The sequence below is a fragment of the Pinus tabuliformis genome, chromosome 4_2, assembly GCF_031772625.1.
Source record: "Pinus tabuliformis cultivar Carrire ecotype Pingquan chromosome 4_2, CPIR1, whole genome shotgun sequence".
NCBI classification, from domain to species: domain Eukaryota; kingdom Viridiplantae; phylum Streptophyta; class Pinopsida; order Pinales; family Pinaceae; genus Pinus; species Pinus tabuliformis.
Genome location: NC_142304.1, coordinates 458634421 through 458654655, shown reverse-complemented (window position 1 = coordinate 458654655; position 20235 = coordinate 458634421). Strand labels below are relative to the sequence as shown.

The window sequence follows — 20235 nt, the reverse complement described above, 5'->3', positions numbered from 1 at the left end:
ACCACTTCTGTGCCTCTCGCACTGCTGTAACCTCCACTGCACTGCTACAAACCTCTACACTCTAGCACTGCCTTATTGCTCCATTGCATCTTGCTTCTACCCGACATTCGTCATCCTACTATTGTCGATAAGGGCTCCCATAGTCAGATATGATCCAAGAGTTTGGGCACCTCAAGGATCCTGCCCCTCATCTTCTGTAGTCCTCCTGACTACAACTCGATGTCACCCCACCTCTTCTCTAGAGGTGCATGAGCACTCATGGCACAGTCGTCATCAGTCTCGACTTCTTTCTCCGCCTTAGCCAGAGCTGCCTTGGAGTTGGAAGCCTCTCCCTTGTTCTTCTTCCTGGGACACTAGGATGCATAATGACCCAACTCCCCACAATGGAAGCACATTACCTTGGAGATGTCCTTCTTCTTCTTCCTCTTCCCTTGTTGTCCCGCATATGCCAGAGCCGCATCCTCCTCCTCCTCTTTCTTGATTCGACTTCCCTTCCGCTACTCCCCTCCTTGGTCAACCATCTAATCTCTTCTTGGCGAAGAGCTGCCCACATCTCTTCCCATCCTGGAAGAGTAGGTCTGCCCAAAATGCCTTGGACAAATGTCTCCCACTCCTCAGAGACTGCATTTAGGGAGGTCCTCACCATGAACTCATGATCCGGCATGGCCCGTATGGAAGTAAGTTGGTCACGAATCTCCTACAATCTGAGGAGGTATAGATCTATCTGCTTCCCTTTCTGCATCTGATACGACCGCAGTTGATTTTCTAATAGCATCTTCTGCTGTACATAAGTGCCTTGATACAATGTTGTCAACAATGTCGTCAAAGTATCCCACATCTCCTTTGCTGTGTTCTTTTCAGCAATATGTGGTATGACATGATCCTTGACCCCATCAAGGACACGCACTTTGCCCTCGCCATTGCATCCTCACACTTCTTATTATGAGTTGGGTCGACTGGGATAGCCACGGTTCTCAAGGCGAAGCCCTTGATGCGATGTCTATCCAGGATTGCTAGAATCTTGGCCTTCCAGATGACAAAGTTGGAAGCCCTGTCCAACATGTACTGATCCCTTAGTTCGTTCACTGCCATCTCCGCTCCTCTTCTGGACTCCCTCTGAGTTTTGACTTCCCTCCTGTAAATCTCCTAGTCTTGATTTCCGTGCTAGAATTCTTCTCGCCAAATATCGAACCGCTCCTCTCTAGTCCTCTATGCAATTGCAACTCGGATCTGGATTTCTTGGCTAGAAATCTGTCAAGGTAGCGACTCCCTCTACCTTGGTTCTGTCCTGTTAGGTACTGTTCTACTTCGACAGAAACAACACCCCACCAGCTTCCAATCCACAATCTGTTCACAACTCCCTAGGCCCCGACAACTGAAGAAACTGAGCCTTCCAGCGCTGCGTAATCTTGACAAACGCTGAATCACTCTTCTGGCCAATTGCGTCAAGCCTACCTAGCTGAGTAGGATGACGTGGCTCTTCGTGAGCCTCTTGTGCCTCTCTCTGCCTCTGCGTTGGCCCTCTCTCTGGCTCGAAATGATGATGCAAGCCCTCTGTGTCACTCCTTCTCTGCTGCCTTCTGCTTAAGGGCAGCTCTGCCTCTCGGGACAACTGCTACTACTGCAAATTTCCGATATCGCTGATGCCTTTAGTCCTCCTATGATCTGCAACGCTCTGATACCATGTTGAAATTTCTAAGTCTGACACGTTAGAAATCCCTATTGCATTATCTGGTTTATTTCTCCTACTTGTTTATTACATTAACAAGTTATTTATTTGACTATAAATACTGAAATAAACACAAATGCAGCCTTAACTCATATACAGATCATCAACTTAAATACTGAAACAAACACATAAGGGACACCGTTATTTTTGGACAAACATTCTCGGAAAAACCCAATGCGGGAAAAGCGGTGCAACATTCTGAGGGTTTTATTATTATGCATATTTCTGGAGTACAACTAGGGTGCCGAAATGGCTCAGCCAACAGAGATTGTTACACGACAGTAATACCTCTTCTTGGAGATAGATATTCAGCGTCTCAGCTCTAGTCTGCCCCAGGAAAATTTTTCCGATGCTTCTCCTAGGCTCCGCGTCAGCCCTGCTAGCCTCAATGTAGCTTCTGAACCCTCTACGTCAGCCTTCTGACTCTCTGCATCATCTCTCTGGCCCTTTGCGTCACCCACGCAGTCTCTAGCTGCCTCTGCGTAGCTTCTGTTGCCTTTGCGTAGCTCTCGCAGCCTCTGTGTCAGCCTCTTCAGACACTGCGCTGACCGTCAGGCACTATCCCTGCTTCTCTGCTATGCACTCACTGCCCCTCGTTGCAATAGATCACTTGTTCGAATTTTCTCAGCAAGTCTCGCTCTAGAAAATCGAACTGATTGATCAATCTTTGTGTATCTCCAACTGACTCTCAAGCCTCCTCTTATACTTTTCTTGTTGAGTCTTCAATGGCCGAGATTAAGTCTCTAATCAACAACTAAGATTAGATTTGGCTTGATCCATGTCATTTACAATCTTCTCACCTAGTTTTATATTAATACCCATTAATATTTTAATTTTCCTAAGTTTAGACTTAGGAACTCCATTAAAAATATTAATTATTTTAATATCTCTCCAACTGGGCGAAATTTCCCCAAATCATTTCTGTGTCTTGGAGATCTCATGTGCTTTAGCCTCTCCACCAATTTTCATGGCTAGAGCACATCCGATGCTACCACAAATCAACGCCTATTCGGCTTCTTACTTTCACGAAATGTCCTCGGAGGTGCAATATGTCTCTTGACATCTTCGAGAGTGTCCCTTAGCCATGAGGGTCTCCTTTTTGAGGAGGAGGGGTCATGAGGAGGTGGAACAATGGGATCCATTGGTTCTTCAACATCGGGCATCGACTCATCCTGCGGTTCTCCTTGCTTTCCTGTATCTGTTTCTTTGCCCTTCCTTGGAATAGGAAGGTTCCTAATCTTCCCAAGGGCAACATCTTCATCAAAGGTGACATCATGACTTATTTCCACTTCTCTTTGATCAGGCACATAGATTCTATATGCCTTTGAAGTTTAACTATAACCCACAAATGTTCCTTTCTTCCCAGATGCATCCAATTTGCTTCTCTTTTCTTTTGACACATGAAAATACACGAGGCTACCAAAAATTCTAAAGTGAGAAACATCAGGTTTCTTACTGGTGAAAACTTCTTCGGGAGTTTTGGAGTCCAATGCTTGATGTGGGCATCTATTTTGAACATACATGACAGTGTTGGCAACTTCTCCCCATAGGAACTTTGGAAGGCCTTGATCATGAAGCATGGCACGAGTGGCTTCTGTAATAGAACGATTCTTCCTTTCAGTAACACCATTTTGCTCAGGAGTATATGCAGTAGTAGTCTCCCTCTTAATGCCAACTTCTCCGCAATAATCATTGAACTCATTTGATTCATATTCGGTTCCGTTATCGGCCCTCAATATTTTGATCTTCTTCCCTGTTTGATTTTCAACCAAGGCTTTGAAAGAGCGGAACCATGTGAACACTTTGCCCTTCTTCTTCAAGAAATAAATCCAAGTTTTGCGAGAGAAGTCATGCATAAAGATAACATAATATAAATATCCTCCCAAAGATGTCATGGGCAACATACTAGATGGATCAGAGTGAACCAATTGCAAAATGTTAGTAGTCTTGCTATCACTTGAGGGGAATGGTTCCCTTGTATTTTTTCCTTCGGCACATCCTTGACAAACACCTTCATGTTCTACTTTAAATTCGGGCATACTTGTCACCATCTTTCTTACATCGCGTAGAGCCTTATAATGTAGATGAGCAAACCTTCGGTGCCATATTTCGGATTGAAGAGATGTGTCGCAAGACATAGCTCCCAATGGACTTCCTCCTACTTGATATACGTTGTCAACCCTGAATCCAAAAGCAAATGTTTCTTTGTAATTTCTTTTCCAAACATGTACCTTTCCATCAATGAATGCCACCTTGAATCCTTTGTCTTCCATCGCCAAGATAGATTCCAGGGTCTTCTTTAGATCGGGTTCATATAGTACTTCTTGTAAATGAATGGTGTTACCTTGATTGAATTGAAGAGTAACATTCCCAACTCCTTTCACAAGATAGGTGGCGTTGTCTCCAAGAATGATTTCCAAATTTGTATCCTTTTCTATCAGATTTGAAAGAGCTTCCTTATACCCAGTGAAGTGCCTGTAGGCACGACTATCAATCAACCAATTTCCCAAGGTATCCGGAGGAGAGGCAGTAGAAAGGGCAGATATCAGATAAAATCCTTTTTGCTTGTTATCTACAACATTAGATTCATCATACCTAGAGTTTCTTGATCTTTTGGGAGGTCAATCATTTCCATGTTGAGTAGCGGGAGCATTCCTTTTTCCTTTGTTGTTGAACTTGCCATTCCTTTGATTGTTGTTGCCCCTGAAATTGTTGCGGTTGTTGTTGTCATTATCCCGAGGTGTATCCCTTCTATTAGGACACTCCCTAGCATAATGGCCAACCCTGTTACATTTGAAGCATCTACCCTTTCTTCCATCTTTGAATCCCGACCTTCCTTGACGTTGCTTCTTTGAACCTGCATTGTTCTTCTTTTTAGCATGAGCGAAGAATGCAGTAGGATCATTCCTATTTGAAGGCATGTCTCTCTCTATCATCCTTGTTTCTTCTTGAGTACATCTAGTCAACAATTCATCAAAACTTGGAATCTGGTCATTGTTGAGGATAGTAGCGTTGAACACATCCCATTCACGAGGGAGACCTCCAAGGGCAATGAGAGGGAGCTCCTTGTTGGCAATAACTTCTCCAATTGATAGAAGATCATTTTTGATTTCAGTAATCCTCATGAAGTAGGATTGGATATCTTCTCCTCTTCTCTTCTTTATGTCCTTCAACTTGTTCTTGAGAAAGAGGACTTGGTTTGCATTGCTAGCTTTGAACATGCTAACCAACTTGTCATACATCTCCTTAGATGTGCCCAAATCGGAGATGTAAGCAACTAAATGCTTATGAATAGAATCCCTGATGATCTTCTTAGCTTTGACTTCACCTTTCTTGTACTTTGTCTTAGCGACAATCAATGCATTTGAAAGAGGTTCAATAATCTTTCCCTGCACATAGTCCATAACATCATGCTCTTCCAAAGTCAAGTCAAGAGACATCTTCCATGCATGATAATTAGACTTATCATTGAGCATGTCACCATATTTGAAGTAAGATAAGGAGGCCATTGAATCTTGTCCTTGATCAACAAATCTCAGTGATTGCTCTTCTCACTCTTGCTTGGGTTGTCTTCACCTTAGCTATGATACCATGTTAATTTAAATAACAATGGTATGTTCTATGCTTAAGAGCAATTTACTTCAAATTTTCTTATTAGCCCAATATCAATTTCTAGATTAGCAATCACATTAACATTGATAGTAAATGCATATAGAACATAAACAATAAGAAGAAGACAAGCCAATACAAGAGTACAATATATTTGGCGGATGCCAGGGAAAAACCCCAATGTGGGGAAAACCCTTTGATCGAATCTTCTTATTATTCTTCAAAAGTTCAGCAGAGAGAGAGTACAATATGCAAAATTTACTTCCCAATCACTGTAAGATAGTCCAGTGAAACTGCAATCAACAGGATGCCCTAACCAGAAAGTCAACGCTGGTCAAACCAGCAGTAAATCTCCTCCAAATCAGCTCAGTCAAACCTAGTCAACTCGACTTCCAAAGATAGTCCAAATCAGCCCAAAACAGTCTTGAAAAATTTGGTCAAACTTGGTCAACGCATAGTCAACTTCTACTGACATAGGGCGACAGTCAATGCTAGTTACACTGCCTAGAAAACCTCGGTTTCTATGCTAGAATATGCGGCATGCCCAAATAGAAATTCTCCCACAAACATCACAGACAAATGAAGTCAAACACTGCTCGGTCACCACTGGTCAAAGTAGGTTGCAACTCAGTCAACGCAAAGAACAGAGATATCCAGTCAACTCTTCGCACGTGTGGAGAAGAACAAGCTGCCTGAAATTCGTACGACCCAATCAGATGAAGAGAGAGAAAGATGTGTGATGATGAGTGACCAAATGAGGAAAATGACTCCTCTATATATACACAACGTTGAGGGTGAAGAGACACGTCGGTTGGGCTTTATGAGCCTACATTGACTTTTGGCTAACCTTGACAATTTGTCCATAGAAGAAATAAATTCATAATTCCATTTGTACTTGTTAGAATGAGATGATCTTTAGGTCAATCCTACACCTCTCGGAAAGAGGAATCCAATAAAAATATCATCTCCATCATACAGGCTGTCCAAGGTGGAGTTTGGCCCTAGTTGCCAATTTTAACACTTTTTGATAATTCCTATAAAACGGGGTTATTATTGGGCATAACTTAATTGATTATGCTCAAGGTGGCATTCTGAGAGGAATATTTGACAGACACCTTAGTGAAATAGCTCGATGGAATTGGAACAAGAAGATCTATAGGATGGGATGTTGAGAAGTGATTTCTAGTGTCCAAAGAGAGAATGTTGGGGTGATTTATCATTTTCCCAGCTTAAAAATGACTTTAATTAGTCATTTAATTAAAAGGGGAAAATATTAATTAAGGGGAAAGGGCCAAAAGTGACTTAAATAAATTAAAAAATCACTTAAGATAAAGTCAAGGAGGAGCTTTTTAGGATAATAATAAAATAATAAAATATGATGCTTCTAAAGGCTTGGAGATCTATCTATGGAGTCTTTAAAAGGAGGAGGAGGAAATCATTTGGGATATCTTGGAGTTGAGTATTTTTCTTGTGAAGAGGTTTGGAGAACTAGGATTTCCTAGCTTCAGCAGTAGGCACAGGATGGAAACCCTCGGGTGATTCAATGAGAGTGGGCAAGTACACATCTCTTCCCTTAGTGAATTCACTCAGAATTCACAGGTGTATTTACTAGTTGCAATTACAATTTGACAATTAGATCCAGTGTTGTAGCATATATATTCAGAGGGCGGATCCACTTTGGAGGATCCCATCTCAACAATCCTCCTATTTTTGTCAAATCAATTTTATATTCATATAAATAAAGCTGAGGTTTCCTGCATGTGTTTATTGCTTACTATGAGATTGCAATTTATATATTTACAATTTGCCATTGATTTGATGGTCCATTTTGAGAAATTTGGTTATTGAAATAACGACATAAACAATTTTATGCTAAGTTTGTATTTGGGACATTATAGGGTTGATTATTGTTTTCATATTCTCCTTTGGTCTCTTTATGCAACATGTTTTTCTCTTCCTTATTTTGTTAGTTAATGGTTGTGACTAGGGTCTTTTGGAAGGGGGTTTACAATAGGATGGTTTTTAAGGGGTAATGATTATGTCCAAAGCTAAGGGTATTGTGTGGATACATCAAGGATAAGGGGGATCTGAGGTTGAATGGTGTAGGAGATAGAGATTGGGGAAATTTTGGTTAGGGTAGATGACAAGAGTGTATGTTTGTTGAAGGGATGCAATAAAACCCAAACCCACACCCAAATAATGGTCGTCCAAGTTTGCCAAAGGAGAGGGATTAGAAGTGTGGCCCAGGTGTTCAACAAGGGATGAGGGCTGAGGTTCCCCAATGGGGAAGATTTCTCATATAACATTTGAGGGGCTCAAGATCTGCTTCAAGCGACCATTTGTTCTACAAAACCATTATTTGACTAGTTGTCACCTTTCAATGTAGGCATGGAGATCAAGTGATATATCCATTATAAAGGCATTCTTTCTTGTAGATCCATCCCAAGAATCTAGCGTTGAAGTAGGTATTGGGGTTGGTGGTCACTTATGCTTATGATATGACAAATATTAAGAAATAAGGGGGATTCAATTGTTGCATTGCGGTAAATGAAGGATGTGCTTTATCTTTCTTATGGTTCCCTCCTTAGTAGGTAAAATGGGTGGGTGTATTATAACACTAGCTTGGATGGGTAGATCTTGGTAGGTAGAGTCAGCAAGTGTGTTTTGAGCTGATGAATAGAAAAAATGTTCCCAAAGATTGCCAGGGAAATAAGCTTTGAAAATATTTTGTATTAGGTTGGTAGGTAGTACAACTATTGCCATCCATGTAGGTTTCTAGGGTGCCATTAATAGATTGAGTAATCTCCTCTTCTTTCATGCTTGGAATTTTTTAATTGGGTTAGGATTGGATTTGAATTGTAGCATTGACATTGACGGTCATACATATTAATAACCTAGGATAGTCTTTGGGATCCATGTTGGATGTATTTCGAAAGTAGAATGTCCTTTGTTCATTTGTGCCACCCCACATGATCCCACATGTGCTTTTGACTTGCTTTTGGGTCAGTTGGATGAATAGGGGATATAGTTTGTTTCTTGGCTCAAATGTAGGTATAATGGGAAGGAAGAATATCTAGGGCATGAATGTGTTTTGTGGAGTCTTGTCCAATTTGTTCCCTCGAAACTTTCACAATGCTCTCTATTTCATGCCTATACTTCAGTAGCTAATGACATCACTTTACTCAATATTTTGGCATCAATGTTAATGTTGGTGTCAATGTCAATTGTTGCATGAATGAATGCCCCACTAGGGGGGGACATTTTTTAATGAAGCTAGAGCAAAACATATTATTGAGGATTGTCTATGTTGCGAGCAACGTTGGGTTAGTTGCAATTATGGAGAGATCATGCGATGGGATGAAATGAAGAGTGGGGAAGAATGTATGGAGTGGAGGGCAATAAGAGGTGGCTTTATCTATAGAGTGAGTGGTGGAGGGCTTCCATAGTATGTTCACACTTTATTTAGAGAATTCTATTATAGAAACATAAAGGCTACCTTATGGATACATTCAATATCAAAGAAACTAAATAATGCACACTCGTGAAGGTAAGGTGGATGTGGGATTTCAATTGAGCTGTGTAAGGGGTATTTCATGCCATTTGTTTAGGGGCCATGCCTAAGTAAGAAAGTCGAGAAAGGTCAAGCGTGCTTTAAAAAAATAGCTTTGTTACACGCCTCATGCCTCCTCTGCTCTTTGGCTAGTTGAATTGCTTGTTATAGGGCTATAGTCTTCATCCATCCATGGCTTCCTTGTTTATGTTTGATGAATGTTGTTCAATAAGTCAAGTAAGGGTTGATGTTTAAAACCAAGCATTGAATCTCTAATCTTGATCTAGTGTTGTAATTGGGCCTTGGTTTTGCCCCTACAACATTTCTCGCACCACTCTGGGCATAATATTCCATAGGTTTGGAGGGGAAGGAAGGAATGAACCAATCTCTCTATCCAGGTGGGGAACTTCTTGCAGGGAAGCATTAAGCATCGTACTTTATGTAGTATGAAGGTCATGTTTCTTAGAGATGGTGTAGATGGTGTGCATTGTCCTCTCTCATTGGTCAAGTGTCTAAAGATCCCCACATAAATGACTTTGTTAAGTCGGTTGGTCCCCTTTCTTCAAAGAATTGCTTTCCAAATTACCTGTCTCTCAATCATATCCTAGCAAAGTAAGACATAATACTAAAAATATGTGATAGTGCTTGAAGGGAAACCTCCACTCGAGAAAGAAGCAAATAAACCTATAAGTGGGCAATGAAGTAGCCTATACTAGGTGTCCCGAGCTCTCACTTGTAGGTTGGAGGGACCTTTGATCAAGATGGGTGGTAAATTGAGCCAACAAGTATGAATGTTCATTAGTTCCAACGATGGAGGCATCTCTTTCGTCGAGACAAACAATTGGTGACCATGTCCTCCCCTCTTCAAATTTCTTAGCCTACTTCTTGGGTTGTTTGATGTGGTGAGGTGTCTAGCCTCTACATAGGCATCTGTTGACCTTCTTGTAATTTAGAGACAACAAAAGGTGCTAAATCTTGAATTCCCAAAAGTTCATAGCCTTGGTGACAACCCTTTCTAACCTAACGTGTGAAATGACTGTTTGTGCTGGGTCATTCTTTATCTTTCAAAATTGGGTGGTTTGGTTGGGAATCTGCACTTCACTAGGGCAACACCGCTATCCTAGCCCACCTTAGGGGGTGCAGCTCTCACTTCCAATAAAAGATTTATTGAGAGCCAAAATGGACATGATGATTTGTATATGGTATAGCCCCTTAATAAACATATGAACCATAGAACACATTTTTTCTACGTATTTGTTCTTGATTTGGATGAAAACAATGCAGTGGTTTGATTGTTGCCAATAACAAGTACAAGAGGGAATGTATGTGATCTCTCCACTTCTCTAGTCAAACATTCTCCTACAATGGCTTTGACTTCCATTCAAATTAGTGTTCCTCACCAGTCGAATGAGTGTAAGTTGTAGTTTCTATAGTGACAGGGGAGAGGTAGCAGCTTATAAAACCGCAATTGGTTGGCACTTCCATCAAAACTTTGGAAATCAAAATGAAGTGAATCACCACCTAATTGACACAATAGCAAGGGGAAACCGAAGTTGCCACCAGTGCTGCCTGATAGGGAAAGGAGCACCATTTGACTGATCTCAACTATCTCCTTTGAGCGTTGATGAGTGAACTAGAGCTATTCCATTCTTTAACATGGGCATTGGGGGTAGTCTTTGTGAAAGTACAAAGGTACTCCACTCATGTATATCCTTTTGTTGATGCAGGGGAGGGAGGGAGTTGTTAATTTTTAGGGCTAGATCATTCTTTGCTGTAGATAATAGCATTTATAAATAATTTTAACGTTTTACATCACATTCACCCCATAACATCATATAAACATTAGCAATTATGTAGAGAGAACAACAATGCAATGGAACAATAAACAACAATAGAAGAAAAGCATGCACAAATAGAGATACCATGATTTAGGTCAGAATCTCTATCATCATGAATCCATAACAAGTCACTGCCATTATAAGAAGAGTAAGGGTACTGTCATCATAAGAGCATGATTATTGTCATTGAAATATATCTAAGTTACATTAGACAAGGATATTGTCTGAAGATACTGCCCAAGCAAGTCAAAACATATCATGTCATAGAGTAGAGAAGGCCACAACAAACCACATAGAAGCCAATCACAATAATATGTTGCCGCTATATATATCAATGATGCTACAAAACATAAATGAAGCCACTGAATATAAATGATGTCGTTGCATATACTATGATGTCACTGTCACTGTCACTGTCACTGAATATATAAATGATCTCACTGCTTATAGATGATACCACTGTGATGTGAACTCGAGATATTACCGTAATACGAACCTGAGATGTGTGGCATACAAAACAAAGGCATTCAGTGCGAGCCACATGTAGAGCGACACCATAATAGGAGTGCGAGTCTACTTGAATGACAAATGCGAGTCAGAGTGAGTCACAGAAAATAACAATGTGTGTCATCGGAAGTGCGAACCACAATTGTGAGTGTGAGCCTTAGTTATATACGAATTGTTGTGTAAAAAGCGAGCTACTATAATGGGAATGAGCCACTGTACAGAGTATAGTCGTGCCACAGTATCATTGAAATGTGCGAGTGAGCCTGAGAAGAATTGTGCGTGCCATATACACGAGATGCGAGCCATATTTGAACCACAAACAACATATGCAAACCTTATAAGTTAAAGCGAGTCTCAACTATTGGTCAGCGGGCCATGCGAGCCATACGAGCCATCTCTGGATTTAATCAATGAACTATACAAATTTAGCGATGCCAAATCCAACGCCACAAAAATAACTGTGTGATCTATAAAACATGACATATGAGCCACCGATATGTACCATAGAAAAATCACAATGCGTATGAGGCCACTGTAATAATGCATAGAGTTACCAATCAGATAAGAGAACCTTTGAAATTCGATGACCGTGCCTCAGGAAACACGAGCCTCTTCTTCATCAATAGTAATCAAGATGACAAATAATTGATAATCAAACCTTTGAAAAATCCTTTTAATTTATACAATATTAAGGTGCATCGATGAACCCTTTCTAGGGTTTCATTGAATTAAGCCAACTTTAATATATAACATTTAAATATATATTCCAAGAACTCAAAATAATAATAACATTTAAATATATATTCCAAGAACCTTAATAATTTCTTGTCCATGATATTATAAAATTAATATTTCTCTTTGGGGCAGATGGGCTTCCTTTGGGGTTTCCTTAGGGAAATTTATCCCGAAGTTGCCAAAATTTCAACACTCCCTCTCAACTAGGGAGGAATTTCGATCTCAATCAAAAATCTCATCTCAAATATACAAGTCTGCTCCATCATGTCTCATCTCTGATGGCATGCCTTCAATAGAAGAAGGCAGACAACTACATCATCATTGCATCTGGACTCATATCATAGAATAAGAATAATCCACAATCAATGGTAGGGGAGATTGATCCTCCAAACCCTACTATTCTCTAGGTCGAGTCCCATGACCTTCATCTCAGCTACATCAACAAGACATCCATCTCATCACTTTTCCTCTCAACCTTTCTCATCTTCGATCATCATCTGGAGAATGATTTCTCTATCTAAAGAAGATGAATCATCATATGGGAGCTCTGACTTCCACCCTATATCCAAGGACAATAGGTGAGATGCACTTACCACAAGTGTAAGGGTCACATTTTATCCTATTGACCTGTGACAATAGGCGAGATCTACTTACCATGAGAGGTAAGGATCACACTCTATCCTACTGTTCACTGGTCATTCCCACCTAGACCCTCAAGAGTCAAGTGGTAGATATCAACATCCCATCACTTGAGCGAGATACTACTTACCATAAATGGTAAGGATCACACCCTATCTCAAGTCACCTCAACCCATTGGCCAGATGGGGAGGAACAAGCCCAACCTGTGTGTAGGATGCCAACTGGGGTATACTCTGCCAAGTCCCAGACTTGATGGTAGGGGGAGATACCCACTTGTCATAAATGACAAGGATCACACATGCCTTACTTGACAATAGGCGAGATTTACTTACCAGAAGGGTAAGGATCACCCCCTATCCTATTGCCTAGAGTTCCCTAAACCCCAGGAGATTTTCGGCTCAATTCCTTTCCCTGTGAGCTCAAATAGGGGGGAAGAGCATAATTCAGTGTTCTCGATCAGTCGTGACCCCTTCCTCTCATCAGTGCCTTCACTAGGCTTATGACTATTAGTCCTGGTCATAGTGCATGACACCTAGAGAATATCAGGTCAAACACAAGCTTACATGCTGCAACACAAGGATCCAATTGTTTGCCTGCTCATCAATCAAAATGTGATGGAGTCCCATTGCCCCTTTATGCACCATATCCCAGATATAGTGATATCTGATCTTAGTGTGCTTGAACCTATCATGGATCACAAAATTCTTTGCATGTCGGAACCCATTACATGTCACAGTGTATCATTGTTGTGCCAAACATATGTTTAATCAACTCACCAAAGAGCTTTCTCAACCATATTGTCTCATAGCTAATCATGCTAGTGATAATGCACACTGTTTTTCAAAGCAACAAATTTCTATGCCAAGAAATCATCCAGGAAACCAGGGTAGACCTAAGGTAGTACTCAGATGCGATCTTCCAAACATTCTCAGCATCAATGTATCTCAAGTATCTAGCAGTGTGTCTCAGTTCATGAATGACTACATTGTCTAGGTATCCCAATACGAACTTTGCAACATTCCCATATCCAGGCTCTATATGGCTCAAAGAACATATTGCAAATCAAGAATCCGTCAAAACTGTATTTGAAGAGGGGGCTCTCTCGATTGCTTATAGTAAATCATCATGCCAAATCTTTGACATCATACTTCCCTTGACAAGGAAGTCCTCATTATCTCTCTGTTACGCTTCCAATTTCAAGAAGTGGATCATCTTGGCTCAAGGGTCAGCTCCCTCTGGGACTGATCATGGCGATGATTTGATCCTGTCATAAATAGATTGTCAGCATATATAACCAAACATCAGAAGCATACCTGCAGCCTTGAAGAGAGGTTGGTGTCCGTATCAAGTGTCCATCAATCTAGGCATGCCAGGTCCAGATGACTAACTTGAGTCAATATGGAACTTTCTTCAGTCTGTAATCATGAATATCATCTTATGTGCCTCAAAACCTTGAGATAGCTCCAAGAACACTTTTTCTTAAATGTCACGGAGAGAGTCAGCTTTGTATACATCTGATAATAATGCATTTGGCAACAAGAGCTAGGATCTTATCATAACCTTCTTTCTCTGATAGCATACTTCTTATCATAGATTGAACCATATCACAGAAGCATCAAACATTGCTACATCTTAGTCATCAAGAATGGTCCTTGCACGAAGGACATATCATATCAGACTGTTGTCTCAATGATCAATTTACTCCCTTTGAATAGGAAGCTTTTTAAATCATAGTTATCAACCAAGGAGACTGAGACTCTTCCTTCGAGGTCTTGAGCTCTTGTCCATTTTCAAGTGCCACTCTAATCATGGGATGGTTCCATATCTTCCTCAATTTCGATATAGAGGACTTAGTCCTCACATTCATCAGACATACTTGTGACCCTAGAACAAGAGCAAGAGCAACAACGACAAAGTAAATAATCATAATGAAAGTGTACCTGGTGATGAGGTGGGATGATATTTCTTTTCTAAATGTAAGAGTGGCTCCTTCATTTTCTCGCACCAGCTCCCTCTTGGAGCTAACACTTCTTGTGCTACTCTGCATCTTGATGATCCTCAAGATGGATCACATCCTCATCCAAGAAATTAGAGAAATAAAATACTCATGTAGGAAGAATCACCAATAATTGAAAAGAATAAATTCACAAAGAAATGACAAATCTTGAAAGTATTCATCTTTATGTAGATTGAAGGAGGCTCACAACTCCCTCTTGATCCTGTCTCCCTCTTAGCCAGTAGGCATCACTGTCCATCGACCATATGTCAATGTTATCTTCATTAGAAATGCATCCTCTTGAGCATCACCTGTATTCTCTTTCCGATCCTTTCAAGCCCAGTTACAAGATAATTACTACAACACATCATCTCCCATTGGGTAGGAGACAAATCAAACTAGGGTTTCTCTAAATCTGTCATAGGTACTTGAAGAACTCAACAACTTCTCATTGATCAATAAGATTCTGCATCACACTAGGGTTTCAACGCTTTAGAACCCAGACCATATCCAAGGCCACTTCAGGGGTTTCTCCAAACCCTAACTTTCTCTTGTAAGAACAGATCTTCCCTAGGGTTTCCTTAAAACCCTAGGTTTCTTTTAGGTCTCTACCATCTTTATTTGCTTCCATTATCAGTGTCTTCAAGGGGGTGTTCTCAATGACTTCTCTTCAGCACAACTCTGGTACCATATTAATTTTTAGGGCTCGATTGTTCTCTGCTGTAGATAAGTGCATTTATAAATAATTTTAACTTTTTACATCACATTCACCCCATAACATCATATAAACATTAGTAATTATGTAGAGAGAACAACAATGCAATGGAACAATAAACAACAACAGAAGAAAAGCATCCACAAATAGAGACACTATGATTTAGGTCTGAGACCAGGGAAAAACCCCACAAGGGGGAAAACCCAACCAAATTCTTCTTCAATTAGATATTCATCAATTGTTCAGCTGAGATACAAAGTACATCCATAATGAGATACATCATTACATCAGGCCTCCTAGGGCCAATCCAAGTCAGTTCACAACTTCGTTTGTGAACTGACTTCCGATAACCAAATGAGTCCAAGAAAGCTTCTGCCATATCACTGTTGCGAGAAACAATATCATCATCAAGCATTGTCACATCTATTGGGCTATATCAAGTCACTGCCATACATACTAGGTCATCATGGAGCAAGGTCACTGTTATATACATCATAGATTACTATAGTATCACTGCCATGTAGATTCACTGCCATCATGAATCACTGTCATCATGAATCACTGTCATCATGAATCCATAACAAGTCACTGCCATTATAAGAAGAGTAAGGGTACTTTCATTGTAAGTGCATGATTATTGTCATCGAAATATATCTAAGTTACAGTAGACAATTGTCTGAAGATACTGCCTAAGCAAGTCAAAGCATATCATGTCACAGAGTAGAGCAGGCCAAAACAAACCACATAGAAGCCAAACACAATAATATGGTGCCGCTATATATATAAACGATGCTACAGAACATAAATGAAGCCACTGAATATAAATGAGGTCGCTGCATATACTATGATGTCACTGTCACTGAATATATAAATGATGTCACTGCATATAGATGATACCACTGTGATGCGGACCTGAGATGTTACTGTAATACAAACCAGAGATGTGTGGCATACAATACAAAGGTGTTGAGTGCAAGCCACATGTAGAGCGATTCCATATAAGGAGTGCGAGTCTACCTGAATGACAAACGCGAGTTGAGTGAGTCACAAAAAATAACAATTGTGTCATAGGAAGTGCGAACCACAGTTGTGAGTGTTAGCCTTAGATATATACGAGCCGCTGTGTAAAGAGCGAGCTACTATAATGAGAACGAGCTACTGTTCAGAGTATAGTTGTGCCACAGTACCACTGAAATGTTTGAGCGAGCCTCAGAAGAGCTGTGCATGCCATATACATGAAATGCGAGTCACTGAACCTGTGTGAGCCATATTTGAACCACAAACAACATATGCAAACCTTATAAGTTAAAGCAAGTCTCAAATATTGGTCAACGGGCCATGCAAGCCATACGAGTCTTGAGGTATACGAGCCATCTCTGGATTTAATCATTGAACCATACAGATATAGTGATGCCAAATCTGATGCCACAGAAATCACTGTGCGATCTACAGAACAGGACATATGAGCCACCAATATGTGCCTTAGAAAATTCACAATGCGTAGAGCCACTGATGCATATGAGGCCACTGTAATAACGCATAGAGTTACAAATCAGATAAGCAAACCTCTGAAATTCGATGACCAAGATGCCTCAGGAAACACGAGCCTTTTCTTCATCAATAGTAATATATATTTAAATATATATTCCAAGAACCTTAATAATTTCTTGCCCATGATATTATAAAATTAATATTTCTCTTTGGGGCAGATGGGCTTCCTTTGGGGTTTCCTTGGGGAAATTCATCCCAAATTTTAACAGGAATGATCAGATTGGATTGAATGGACTAGTACTTGCTCCTACTCCCTTGACATTGGGTTGCTTTCAAAATTATGCATGTCTTCTCCTTATCTTCCCTATTATTTTATAGTGCTTCAGAACTGATAAACTGTGTTCAATCTCTTCTCGGTCTGTCTTCTAAGTTCAAACAGCTTAAATTTCTTTTCCAATTGTTCTCAGATATCCTTGCACGTAGTGAAGTATCCCTTCCTATTCATATTGGTATTAATTCCGCTTTAAATGCATAGAAACCATGGGGTACAGAGAAATATTCTTTAGATCTGTATAAACCTTGTGATCCATGGGAATTCTGTCCTAAAATCTGGATTCCAGTAAAAAATAAATAGTTAATAGTAGATATAAAGCATTTGGCTGCAATGCCTCCATTAGGAAGGCTTATGGTCACATTGTAATTGAGACAATAGCAAGATTGTTAAGTCCAAAATCGTAAGATAATCCAAATGAACTGACATGATAATAGTAAGGAAATACTCAAGTAGGATATAGTGCTGTATAGGAAGAAGCATGATAGAATATTGAATTTGTAAAACAGTATATGCACAATTGATCTTTTTGAATGTATGGGCCTTCTAAGGTGATTGAAATCAAGTCTTGCTTGTTGGCATCTTTTTAAATGTCTGCTAAGATATTTATAAATAAAGACCCAAGTATTGGTGCCCTTAACTCCCAGTCTAGACTTAAAACTCTGAATTATTATATACATTTCTATCATGCACGATTGCATACCAAATTATAACTGTAACTCTATTAAAGTACCGAAACATGTTTACTTACAAAGCATTTTCCTAATGACAGGAAATATCTTAGACATATTTACAAACGGGGATATTTCTTCTGATCAAGCCATTATACAGTACAGAATAAAATATTTTGTCATTTGCTGTCTACAGGCTGTGCATCAAAACAGGTCAGTGGTGCATATTATTGAGCAAATTAACTGGAATTCCATTTATAATTTATTAAAAATTCCTCTGAGAAGTGTACTTATTTTGTTGATTTTTTTATGAAGTTTGTTGCTTTCCTATTAGGAAGATATTCAATTGAATTCGACTGTCCTGTCGTTAAGATCTGTGGATTGATATTTACTTTAACACATTCTTTTGGATATATTACTTTGACACATCCTTTTGGATCAATATATTACTTTGACACATTCTTTAAGGTACCTTTGATAACAGCTGGTAAGCACATTCTGCAATTTAGATGAGTGTTATGATTTACCCCTGGCATCAGATTTAACTTCCCATATGCATTATCACTTACACCATATGGTTCTTCCAACCCCCCCTCCCTGGCACAGTTTGTGTAAAAGTTGAATGTTTTGGTCATCTTCAAGTCACACACTGGCTTCAGTGACCAATTTTTGTAGCAACCAATATTCTTATATATGATCATGTCTATAGAGAAATGGCTACAGATCTCTTCCTGGAAGGATGAAGTAGCAGTTGTTTTTTGTACTGATCAAAGGCCCTCTTATACAACTTGTGCTTAGTTCATGTTGAACAATGAAAGGACATATAAGTGTTTGGAAGATTTGACATATGGACCCATTAGAAATCAGGATATAGGTTAAACAAGAAAAAGACAAACAGAGCTGTGAAGATTTGACAACTAATCTAGTGGTTAAAACAATCACTGGGAAAACTAGCTGCTTGCTTGATCCATGATGATAAATTTTAATCATGGGTTACATACAACATAGTTCTTCTTGAGTAAAATTGATGTTTTTTTTTGTTTTTTTTGTTTGTTTTGTCTTGAAAAATAATCAAATTCCTTCCAAGATTGCATTCTAGAAGAGATGATCTGGATATTCTGTACTAATTTGAATCTTGCATTCATTTCCCTCTTATACAACTTGTGCTTAGTTCATATTGAACAATGAAAGGACATATCAGTGTTTGGAAGATTTGACATATGGACCCATTAGAAATCAGGATATAGGTTAAACAAGAAAAAGACAAACAGAGCTTTGAAGATTTGACAACTAATCTAGTGGTTAAAACAATCGGGAAAATTAGCTGCTTGCTTGATCCATGATGATAAATTTTAATCATGGGTTACATACAACATAGTTCTTCATGAGTAAAATTGATGTTTTTTTTTGTTTTTTTGCTTTGTCTTGAAAAATAATCAAATTCCTTCCAAGGTCGCATTCTAGAAGAGATGATCTGGATAATCTGTACTAATTTGAATCTTGCATTCATTTAGAACTTTAAACACTTATCTTTTTTCCTAGATGTAAATTATGTTGGTTTTTATCTAAGTTGCATGTAAAAGAATAAGGATACGAATATGGATCTACCTAATTTTTTGAAAAGTCAGAATCTGGATGCACGTAAACAGCACACCTCCACTCACCCATACATATATTATCAAAAAAACCATGAAGTAGACAGAAATTAAATATCTCTAATTATATTTGCCTCATATTGCTCTTAAACTTTGAAATTCAGTCCGCTAAACTCAGATTGTATATTTTAGAAGTGGGAGAGGGGCTATTTTTAGAGAAAATTCAGGGTGTTAGAGCCACACACATTGCTTCTTAGTTGGTTAATTTAGTTTTATTTGTAGAAAACTTGTTTATTTTGAGTATCTGCCAGATTAATGTTTTTGGCTTTTGTGAGATGGATCTAGAGTGTGCTCTGTTGAAGAAAGTGTAACTAGGTTCGGTCTTCATAAATGTACTTTTGATATTTGTATTTATTCAAGAAAAGAAATATTATTTTTATAATATATGTCAATGAGTTTCTTGCTCATTGAAGTAGGTCAAGCACATGTTTAAGTGCTTCTAGGAAGTCAAAAGTCAAAGTATTTATGTAAGACCCTTAGAGGGCATGTTACACTATGTATAAAATAGTATAAAGGTCAAAGGAATACCTCCAAGCAAAGTCCAAGTCCTCTCCATGCAGCAACGTCCTCCAAATGAAGCAAAACAATGGAATAAATTCAAGTCGGCCTGCAGTCTTCTAGTCAGCCTAAAAGGAGGGACAGTCCTCTATATATAGAGGTTGTCCACTCCATTACAACGTAACAAAATGACCTCTGAAACCAGTGAGCAAGGAAGACCAAAAAAGGATAAGAAAAGTCGAAGAAGAAGGAGCCTCTAGTGCAGCGAAG

The 20235-nt window shown here is 39.3% G+C and overlaps 1 protein-coding gene across 3 annotated transcripts in view; it reads left to right on the top strand.

Annotated features, from left to right (window-relative positions):
* Positions 1-20235, top strand: part of UPL6 (ubiquitin protein ligase 6) — a 395397-nt gene that overhangs the window by 15172 nt on the left and 359990 nt on the right. For all 3 annotated transcript variants that reach the window (XM_089428856.1, XM_089428854.1, XM_089428855.1), the window contains exon 4: positions 17914-18025. In XM_089428856.1, the coding sequence (XP_089284982.1) occupies positions 17914-18025 (112 nt within the window). The remainder of the gene's footprint in view (positions 1-17913; positions 18026-20235) is intronic.